This window comes from Sinocyclocheilus rhinocerous, unplaced genomic scaffold (assembly GCF_001515625.1).
Source record: "Sinocyclocheilus rhinocerous isolate Xijiao unplaced genomic scaffold, SAMN03320098_v1.1 scaffold4028, whole genome shotgun sequence".
NCBI classification, from domain to species: Eukaryota; Metazoa; Chordata; class Actinopteri; order Cypriniformes; family Cyprinidae; genus Sinocyclocheilus; species Sinocyclocheilus rhinocerous.
Window position 1 is genome coordinate 27,651 of NW_015630185.1, and position 11,314 is coordinate 38,964.

The 11,314-nt window shown below is 36.1% G+C and overlaps 2 protein-coding genes across 3 annotated transcripts in view; one reads left to right on the forward strand and one right to left on the reverse strand.

The window, feature by feature from the left end:
• The window catches only part of LOC107739942 (uncharacterized), a 20,459-nt gene extending 16,728 nt beyond the window's left edge, over positions 1-3,731 (forward strand). For both annotated transcript variants that reach the window (XM_016552192.1, XM_016552193.1), the window contains 6 exons: positions 627-763; positions 1,256-1,380; positions 1,510-1,655; positions 1,904-2,006; positions 2,395-2,531; positions 3,032-3,731. In XM_016552192.1, the coding sequence (XP_016407678.1) occupies positions 627-763; positions 1,256-1,380; positions 1,510-1,655; positions 1,904-2,006; positions 2,395-2,531; positions 3,032-3,152 (769 nt within the window). In that variant the 3' untranslated portion in view covers positions 3,153-3,731. The remainder of the gene's footprint in view (positions 1-626; positions 764-1,255; positions 1,381-1,509; positions 1,656-1,903; positions 2,007-2,394; positions 2,532-3,031) is intronic.
• Positions 3,732-4,850: 1,119 nt separating this feature from the next.
• Positions 4,851-11,314, reverse strand: part of LOC107739946 (leucine-rich repeat flightless-interacting protein 2-like) — an 8,522-nt gene continuing 2,058 nt past the window's right edge. Inside the window, exons 4-6 of the mRNA XM_016552215.1 lie at positions 6,400-6,479; positions 6,182-6,286; positions 4,851-6,085 (exon numbers count right to left, since the gene is read on the reverse strand). Of these exons, the coding sequence (XP_016407701.1) occupies positions 5,978-6,085; positions 6,182-6,286; positions 6,400-6,479 (293 nt within the window). The 3' untranslated portion in view covers positions 4,851-5,977. The remainder of the gene's footprint in view (positions 6,086-6,181; positions 6,287-6,399; positions 6,480-11,314) is intronic.

The window sequence follows — 11,314 nt, forward strand, 5'->3', positions numbered from 1 at the left end:
CGCTCAATCCACTCAGCGTGCTTTGCTTATCAGCTCGCGCACATCAGCTATACAGGTGTTAATACTGAATGTTTAACATTATATTCATTGCATACATATACTTCGTAGACATCCTAATCTCTAATAACTTCATTCTGCTGTCTGTTGTTCTTTTGTCAGTGTTTCTTTGTGTGAATATGGCACTTATCACATGCTGTGTGGTATCGGCGTTTGGTATCGGGGCATTTTAACGAGTACGAGTACATGAGCTCAGTATCGGGCCCGATACCGATAACAGTATCGTATCGGTGCATCCCTACAAATAACCATCACAGTTGTTGATATAGAGCCATATTGCTTTATCTTTGGTATCTCCTCTGTAGACATCTTGAGTAAAACAGGAGCAAAACACCTGAACGAAAGTGATGTGACCTGTTTTCAAGTAGTGCGGAAATTTTTTGCGCAAAATTACTATGATTACAAAATTATGACAATTGTTATAATTTAAAAACGCATGTGGTTCTTTTCTTTAAAACAATTCTAGTAAATATTCCCAAAGTACACACTCTTAAAAAGTTATAGGGAATATTATGGTAGCATAACTATCTTTATACTACATACTAATATACAATTAATTTCCTTATTAGTGTACTAAAAAAGAAGATACGAGAATGCAAGTCAGGCCGCTTCATGGAGAAAGATAAGCGGATCATAGAAGAACTGAAAAGTCTTCACTGTGATCCCCATCCATTTTGTTCTGTGTATCCCTCAGAAACCGACTTCAGTAAGTATGAAAGACAGTTCATGCTTTTTCTCCTGCTGTTAGATTTTCATGCATGAAGTGTACAAATAGTTCCTAACATCAGTAATTGTTAATAATTTGATCAATATTTAAATAATAATGAACAATATCAGTAACGGGGGGGCATACACCAAACTAGGTTGCTTGCTTACATATCTTTACAAAACTGGCCTAATGTTTTTGATACTTGACTAATTGTGAGGCAGTTAATTTTTTACTATACAGTATGTAGTCTAAAATGTACATTCTCTAACCACCTTACACTTCCTGTTTATGGGTAGAGGCTTCTTTGATCTGTATTGCTCACATAAACAGCCATAATCCTCAAAAACCTGGTAACGCATTCATTGGTTTGAGTATCTGCCACTTAATCCTCGGATATAGTGTCAGTTGCTTCCTCTAATTAAATGTAGTCAGAGTTACACATACAAGTAAACTGTACAATAAAGTTGTCATGCATTTAATTTTTTTCAGCTTTTTGGAGGATTGTCATGAAAGGACCGCCTGAAACTCCCTATGAGAACGGAACCTTTGAGCTGTATTGTCAGTTTGGTCGTGATTATCCAGTGAAACCACCTGTTGTTCGGTTCTATACTCCTGTATCCTGAAGCCTTAGAAGTGTCACAGTAATTTTCAGAAACTGATTTCTGTTTTTGATTAATATATTAAGAGTAGAGCGCAGAACACCTTAGCATTTTGTACTCTATAAATTCTTAACTGCAGTACAGATTTACCATTGCAACATCAACAGTGTGGGAAGGATTTGCCACAACATATTTGATCGAAACTACTCAGCTGATGTTACTATGAGAGAGATCTTGGATGCTGTATATGGACTTCTGATACTCCCAGAGGCTGATGATCCACTAGACAGGTAGCCTCTTATTCGTCATCTGGTGTTTTTTTTTTTCATTACCATTTTAAATCTCAAAGTTTTTTATTATTATTCAATGGACTTAACAAATCTAATATAATCAGAACAGAGATTAAAGCCCATTCAAGTTGTAAAATGCATTACATTATTTAGCATTGATCCGATTCTAAATAATGTAATAAACTTAAGGATACAACAAATAATGAATGAATACATGTATTTTTGTCCACTGTCTATCGTATCTTCAGCATATTAGCAGAGGAATTCCTGACTAGCAAAGAAATCTATGAGCAGGCAGCTAAAGATGACACTGCAGTAAACGCATGTCAGTCCATGGAATCCATTGAAAAGGTACATTCTGTTTCATTCAGTTATTACCAACAAATGATGTCCAGAATTTTTGTCAAAGAGGAATCATGTTTATGAATCTTTAAGGACACGCTGTCTACAGTAATACAGTTTTAAATGTCTTAAGCACAAATAAAAAAATATATTTTTAAAGAGTGAAAATATGAGATTAAGAATATAGAAAGGTACTTGAGCAGCCCCCTTCTCAATATTTCAACAGGTTATAATTATATTTAATCATGTAGCAATCTGAGCTCTGTACACTTGTAGTAAATTAAATTGTGAATAATTCCTATATGCACATATTTGTTAGGATATTATCCTGTTTTATATTTATTTAAAAAAATTCACCTATGATTATTTATTTTTCGCATTTCAATCTGCTTTTCAGCAATACATAGGTGAGAGCAATGTTCCAGTGCCTCCTCATCTGGTATGTCCCTTGTCAGGGAAGATATTCGTTGATCCCGTCAAGACCAGAGGTGGATGCGTGTATGAGCGAAGAGCCATTGAGGAATATCTTAAGACGTAAGATTCAGTAGATTAGTCTCTGAAAAAGTACATTTGCGTTACATTGATATTTATTCATAAGAGTGGTTTACAATTTATTTGTGTTAGTGCATTGAGAGTTCTGAGTTGGGTGCTCAGAGAGGAATTGTCTTGTTTCTTACTGTTCATGAGGAGTTGCACCATTGAGGGAAAGTGAGTTTACTCCTTGAGGAAATGTTATGGTATTCACCCACTTTCTAAATGAAACTAAGATTTGCAAAAGACGGTGATGACGAACATGAATAACAGGGTTCCTTACTAGACAGAGGCCCACAGACAAACTATTTTCATAATCCATATTATCATAGCAACAATATATGGTAATGAAATGCTATTAAAAAGGATGTTGCCTTGCATGCTCAGATCCACCTGTGGGGGTTATCAAAGGATGTCTCTCGTTTTATTGTTGACTTCTATATTGAGGAGGTGTATAGTAGAAATAATGTTTTTTGTTTTTTTTTCTCCATTTATTTTTGCAGAAACAATAATGATCCAGTTACAGGGAAGCCACTTAGTTGCACAGATCTTACTCCAGATAAGAACATGAAAAAGTCTGTTGTGGAGTATCGTACATCCCAGATAGAGGAAACAGATCCCTGAGTAAAGTAGATATTGCTTTGGTAGTGATTCAGCTGCACTATAATAATCACACAATACTCTTTATCTATCATATTCATTCTTTTGATTGTGGGACACAACTTTTTACATTTCACATGTGTAGAAATTACAAAATTCCACTGCATATTATGTTGTTCAGTTTATCTTCACTTATTTAAATATTTATCTAATTTAGAATTTTGAAGTTATACAAGAGAGGTTATAATGGAAAAAAATCTTTGATTCTCTTTAATTCACAAAGAAATATACTCAATTTTCAGTTTCTTTTAAGAAAATTAAAAATAGACATTAAAAATGTCAGAGAAACTGGTATGTATGAGGGGTAGAGTTGCTATTTAAAGTGTGCTAAATATACATTTTCCATATCAACCTGTTAGTCTTGGTTGCTTTGTTTTCTGAGGTTCCAAATAAAGTATGTATACTATGTATGCATGTTTGTATTTTATTTTATATTCAGGTCACAAATGCACATGGCACACATTTAGAAAATGTTTCATAATTTCTTTGGTTCACAGTACACTGGCTCTTCAGTGTTGGTATCACTGTCATGTTAAGTGAATGTATATACCAGGGGTGTCCAAACTTTTCCTAAAGGGGGCCGGATTCGACGATGTGGAAACACTGGGGGGCCGGATGCTTTCACCTATATATATATATGTATGTATGTGTGATGTAGGGATGCAACGATTATAGATTTTGTTGGTACGATTATTGTCTGAGGAATAATCACGGTTTTACGATTATGACGATTATTATGCATTTATTCATTTCCCAACATTACTAATGTATAAAATCACATGAACACTTTTTAGATATTAAAGTGTTATTTATTGCTGGCTTTTGAAAGTAGCAGTAGCTTGTGTTTTGTTGAGGACAAAAATCTGCAAATATCGTTTTTAAAGCTTTAATAATTATAACATTGAATGGCTTTATGGTATTTAATCTATTAACACATGATAGCACAAACTGCATCAAAAATGTCTGTAATTTGGCCTATATTTCATAACGCCCTTACATTACATTAAATTGGCCTATATGTCTACATTAATTATATAAGAAGATTCTGTATAAATATGCAACATTTCTGCCACAATACCACAGTTACGGTTACTACAGTAAATCAAAATGTTGGTGATTTGTGGATTGAAAAGTATTCTTACTGCATTGTTGTCGCACAATGTTTTTCCTATTTTCCGCGTTAGTGTTGTTGAGAATGTCAGCGCTGTTTCATCTGCCTTTGACATATGTGGTTTGTATGGAAACCTCTGCTCCAAACTCAAACGCTTCTCACAGCGCTGTTTAGTGGTCTCGTGATCGAGATCAGTCAGCGCGTAAACGCATTTGTTCTGAGCTCGCGCTACGCTGTCTTTAGGCAGAGCTAAAAACGGTCTGTGCAGCGCGGTTCAAACGAGTCGCGCTCTTCCGCTTTTGACGCGTTTAGGAATTCGCGTGCGCTAAAGAAATGAGAGCGCATATGAGTTATCAAATTGATATCACTCGCGTTTTACTGCTACATCTGGTCTAAAATTTAGTGCTGCCATCTTGTGTTGACATTTTGAAACTGCATAGGCCTATTTTGTAAATTATGCTTGGCGGGCCATATATAATATAGACTATTAAGACAGCTGCGGGCCGCTTAACATTCATCCACGGGCCGTAGTTTGGACACCCCTGGTATATACAAACAACTTTTTTTTTTAAATTAAAATGGACATTTTATTGCAGATCATAATTCATACAGTTTTCATAAAGTTAACCTACAAATGGTTTAAAGCATTGTAAACAGGGTGGAGCCGCCTCTCATCCAGGCTGGTGATAATAAATGGTGCTTGTGATCACAACAGTCTTCAACAATTAATGCTTCTGATCACATCATTCCTCATAATTGGTTTGGACAGGATGAGACCGTTCTGAATCTTCCAGGCTTTTTCATCACCTGGAGGTCGTTAATGTTAAATCTTGTCAAAGGCAACAACACCAGAAGTTGCTGCTTAGCCTGAAATCCTTGTACAACTTCCTGATTTATGTGGTTCAGGTAGGTGGTTGAATTGTCAGCGTCAATGCAACAACAAAATTCACTAAGAATCAGTATTCATCCTCCGTTGTCACACTGGTCTGTGAGCATGTTAGGAAGACCATTATAGACAATTCATTAGAGGAAAAAAATAATTAAAAGAACACAGATTGCAAGAGACAGCTGCGAGACCTCAATATTACTTCAGAACCTTTGGCTTCAGATACATAAGGAAGATCTAGACTACTCAACAGTGTTAATAAAATATATTTGCGAGTGGAACACATGAAAGCATCAAACACACAATCGTACATACTCATCTGTCTTGTCTTAGTGAAGCAACAAGTGTCTTTAACCAAACAAATGGCTATACAGACTTCCTAGAGCTGGACAACATGTCCTGATCTTCACATTCCGAATTCCATAGAGTATCTTTTCAGATCCTTCTCCAAATAATCTCAGGCAGCCTTGCACGTAACGCTCAAATCAATTCAGCAACATTCACGTGATCATTACCATTCTAACTTTTTGAACTACAGTGTTTGTGCTTTTGAATGAGGCACACTAAGAGTCCTTCTGCATCCTTCGAAAGTCCTGATTGGGTTCTCCAAAGATGAAGAACTCAACCTAAATGGATAAACAGGAAGAAATGGCACGGTTGCAGGATATAACGTAGCAGGGTTCTCATGGACTTGTTTATAGTTTTATCAACTTTGCTTAAGGTGCAGAATGATGGGAAATATACAGGCAGCGGAGGTGAATTCTGGCAGATGATGGGATAGATCTGAAACCATTAGGGAGTTGCTGCTGTTCCCCGGCCACTCTTCATCTTCTCCAGCCTTTTCGAGAGGTGGCTGTTACTGGACTCCAACTCTTCAATCTTGTCCAGTGCAGAGCGCAACTACCATAAAAAATAGTTGAGCATGCCATTCATTTTATTATATGTACATGTAAGCATAACTTTGTATATGTTTTAATGAAAGCAGAGCTATTGTACCTCTCGCTGCAGTTTGCGTTTTTCAGCTTTGAGTTCGTCCTCCACCTTCTCTGCATTTTCAGATGCAGATTTGTAACGGGTCACATGACCCTCGAGCCTTGTGACCTACAACATGAGTTTCAATTAAAAACACTTCAAATGTTTCACTATTTCATATTTTAGAAGAGTAAAATGAGTTACAATTATTAATAGTAATGAAATATATTAAAAGAACTCACATTCTGTTCAAGTGCTGTGACTTCTTGCTCTGATTTGACAAGCTTAAATTTGAGGTCATTGATTTGTCTGTTCGCATCCCCTGAAATAAGGAACATTTACAAAAGTTTTATTTATAAAGTGCCTTTCCCAAGCTCAAGGTCACTGCACAAGGAGAAAATACATAAACACAGCTTTAATCATAAATTTATGTGATGGTATACAGTACATACATATACACATACATACATATATTAATACACAGTGACTTGACAGCAAAACCAGAAAGCACAACACAAATACCCAGTAGTTTCACAGCAAAACATTAATCAGAAGGTGGCTGGAAATACTGTAAGAAACAATAGGTTTTTAGTTGAGATATGAATGATATCAGTGTCGCGAAGAATTGGTAGAAGAGAATTCCAGCGTTTCGGAGCTACAGCACTGAAAGATCTACCACCCATTGATATGAGACGAAATGAGGTACAGTAAGCAGGTTTGAATCAGATGAATGAAGAGAGCGAGAAGGTCTATAATAATAGTGCAGCAGTTCAGATAGATAATGGGGAGCAAGTCCATGAAGACATTAAAAAGTTAACAAAAGAATTTATACTGAATGCGAACAGAAACAGGCAACCAATGTAGATTATAAAGTAATGTGTCACATAATAAACTAAATTGCCCACAAGTAGAATCATTTGTTGTAAAGTATATAAATAAATGTGGCCACATTATGGAGGTAATTTGTTCAGACTTTTTGACTTGATTGATGAACTCTTAACGGCAGAGTTTTGAACATACTGTAGCCTAGTAATAGTTTTAGCTGGCAGTCCAATGAGAAGTGAGTTATAGTAATCAAGGCATGAATGAGAGTTTCAGTGTCTTTGGTACTGAGAGTAGGACGCAGACAGGCAATATTGCGGAGGTGGTAAAATGGTAATAGAACTAATATGAGATTGGAATGTAAGTGACGAGCCAAATATTACACCCAAATTTCTAATGGAATAAGATGGTGTTAACAAAGCCCCATCAATGGAAATACTCAGTTCAGACTTTTCAAGAGAGATGGTGGACCAAATACAATAAACTCAGTTTTATTGTCGTTTAGTTGTAGGAAGTTGCTATGTAACCATATTTTAATGTCAGCAATACAGGCATTCAGTGAATTAAGTGAAAGAGTAGAGGCGGAGCGACCTGATATGTAAATTTGCAGGTCATCAGCATAACAATGACCGTAGCTATGGATAATTTGACCAAGGGGAAGCAAATAAATGTTGAACAGGAGAGGTCCAAGAACCGAGTCTTGAGGGACACCTTGAGAGAGTGAACAAGACGACGATTTAAAGTTTTGAACACTAATAAAAGATAAGTTTATCCAAGAGATATGATATAAACCAAGACATAGCAGTACTCGTGATGCCAATAGCTGATAGCCGAGAAATAAGTATATGATGAGATACGGTTTCAAAAAGCTGCTGTTAAATCCAGCAAGATAAGAACAGTAATACAGCCAGAATCAGCAGATACTAAAAGGTCATTGGTAATTTTTAGCAGTGCTATATCAGTGCTGTGGCCTGATTGAAAACCACATTGATAGGGGTCAAGAAGATTGTTGGCAGAGAGCTGTGCTTGTAGCTGCAAAGCAACCACTTTTTCAAGCAGTTTGGAAACGAAAGGAAGATTAGATATAGGTTTGAAGTTATTCAGAACAGATGAATCTAGTCCAGGTTTCTTTAAGATGAGAGTGACCACAGGCATTTTTAATGAAAGCAGAACAGACCCGGTGTTCTGTCGATTTGTGCTACCTTGTCAGATTTTGCTACCTCCCATTAAAACAGTAGGTAGTACAATTCAACAACGAAAAATGCTACCAGTCAAATTATGGTTTATTAACATCTACACCTACCCCAACCCTAAACCTAGCCTTACAGTAATGCAAATACAGTAATTGTGTTATTCATGGTTGTGGTAAGAAGGGATACAGCTACGGCCGGAAACCAAAAAAAAATTAGTCTATTAGATTGTGTTTTAGTAACATCTACACCTACCCCAACCCTAAACCTACCGCTTACAGTAATGCAAATACAGCAATTATTGTTGTTCAGCATGAGAAAAATGACTCAATATTCATGTGTGCATGCGCAGTAAGGCCTGGTAGGACAATCAGACAGGTAGGATAAAATGTCAGGACACCGGACCACATTTCTCAACATCTGAAGCTGAGGGTCTTATGTGCTCTGGCAATAAACCAAGGCCCGTATTCACAAAACATTTTATCTTACCACTAAGAGTTCTCCTAAATAGCAGTAAGAGTTTTTAGCTAGGAGTTTTCTCTTAAAACCTATTCACAAAGCTGCTGAGACAAACTTTTACTAAGGAATAGAGGGAAGTCTTAAGCTAAGAGTAAGAGCGAGGTTGACCTCGTTGCTATGGATGATGTCAGCATGCTTACTAACTATGCACACAGTGATTGGCTGATAGGGGAGGGGTCTCTGTCAGAGATTTATTCATAGAAATATTGTAGAGAGCAATGTTATGTTGCCATATTTAAATAAAGGTTTAAAAATAAAAATATTGCCACATTCAAATAAATATTTTCAAATGCAGGCTAAGTGTCACTAATTAAACAAGTATATGTTCAGCTAATTGTCAGCCTCTTACATGTGTGCTTCTCATAAACAGTTAGTGGATATGCATATAAACAGCCTTTTAATTAACAGAGTAGAATAATCACGGCTGATAGTAAGACATGCAAACATAAAAGAAAACCAAACTGGACACAAGCACAGCTGAAAACACACCACAGGAAACCATTTTTTAAATGGTTTTAATGGTTAAAAGCTGATGGTTTGTTATGTTTGTAATGGTATTTGTAGTGGAAACCATTAGCATCATTAGCATTGTTTGTATTGTTTTCTCAGCAGAGAGGATAGTTTGCGATTTGGGCTTAGTGACTTAGGAGACTTAGGAGTTATTTCTAACATTTCACAGATTTAGGAGCTAGTTTCAGCGCTAAAACGCTTTGTGAAATACTCTTATAGCAAAAATGTAGGAGTCCTACATTTAGGATTGACACGCCCATTATTTTTAAGATTTTCTCCAAAATCGGCAAGTTATGAGCTACTTTTAGCCTTAAGATGTTTTGTGAATACAGGCCCCAGATCTGTTAAAAATGATAAAAATGATTGTAATGAACATTGTGAGCTGAAGACAGTTTCTAAAACCTTTGCCCTGAAGCTGACCGAGTTGACCGAGTGTCTTACTCTGTATATCCATGATGTTGGAGTCAGCACCGTTCTCCAGCACATCTCCCTCTGGGCTGGACGAATCCTCCATACCATTCTTCTGTTTCTTCTGCTCAAGCTGCCCTTTCAATCTCTTAACCTGAATAGAAAAAAACAGAAAATCATGCTTGTACATGGCACACAATGAGGAGAAAGTCAATGTAAAGCACTGTAACTGCCAGCAGCGCACCTGCTCTATTAAGTTTTCCCTCTCATCAACCAGTTTTCGCAAGCGAATTTCTGAAAAGCGAGTTCAAAAGATAGACAATTAAAAACCAACATAATTTTTTCTTGCAGGTTTTTTTTTTTGGAAAGACAACTGTATATCCACTTCAATATGATAAGCACTTTTGGCTACATTCATACATTTTTAACAATTACAGTTACACATCTAAAACGTCTTTTGCAATAATAAAATATTACATTCTCATTTTAAAACAAATTCCAAAGTTAGACAGGAAACATTTCACATACCAGGGGTAAGAGGAGCCAAAGGCATGGAGGGGGAGGAGTCAGGGCATGCAAAAAGTGAGGCTATCCTATGCTGGGATGTGAAGGATGAGGATGGACAACATGCAGAAACTTCAGTGACCTCTGAGGCTTCAGCCTCATCTAGTCAAAATCTCAGCGTTCGCTCAATCTGTACATCTATTACATGACAGTGTTTTTCATGTGAGCTTACTTGAGGTTTGTGATGCAATGAATGTGACATACTATAATTCATGTCCTAAAAAATAAAACTTTCATGACTTAAAAATAAGTCAATCTTATCTGAAGCAGTTTAATTAAATGTCCTCTATCATTATACAAAAAAAACTTACACAATCAATAAACAATAGTGTAAAACATATATTTTTAATTGCTTAAGTTTTATTTTAAAATACATGGTTCACTTAACAAACACTATGTGTCAATACCATCTTCACCAAACAGAATAAAATATTTCATTTTTTTTTCTCCCAATCGTATCTCCCAACAAATAAATTGTAAAAACAAAACGTAACTTCAAAGCTCCAGTCAAATTTTTAGAGGAATGTTTAATAAGGTTGGCACACAATAACATTTTTTATTTACCACAATTTTAAACAACATGACACCCATTTAAACAAAATACATTACAGGTCCTTTGTTACCGAAAACATTGTAATTAAGAAGCTGCTAAACATGACTTTCTCATAAACAGTTAGTGGATATGCATATAAACAGCCTTTTAATTAACAGAGTAGAATAATCATGGCTTCCACCTTCTATTGGTGGCTTGTTAAAACCACTAAATCCTAATGGAAAATGTCTCAAAACACACCACAGGAAACCATTTTTTAAATGGTTTTAATGGTTAAAAGCTGATGGTTTGTTATGTTTGTAATGGTATTTGTAGTGGAAACCATTAGCATTTCTATGATGGTTTGCATTGTTTTCTCAGCAGAGAGGATAGTTTGTGATTTGGGCTTAGTGACTTAGGAGTCCTCTTCACTACTTCTAACATTTCACAGATTTAGGAGCTAGTTTCAGCGCTAAAACGCTTTGTGAAATACTCTTATAGCAAAAATGTAGGAGTCCTACATTTAGGATTGACACGCCCATTATTTTTAAGATTTTCTCCAAAATCGGCAAGTTATGAGCTACTTTTAGCCTTAAGATGTTTTGTGAATAC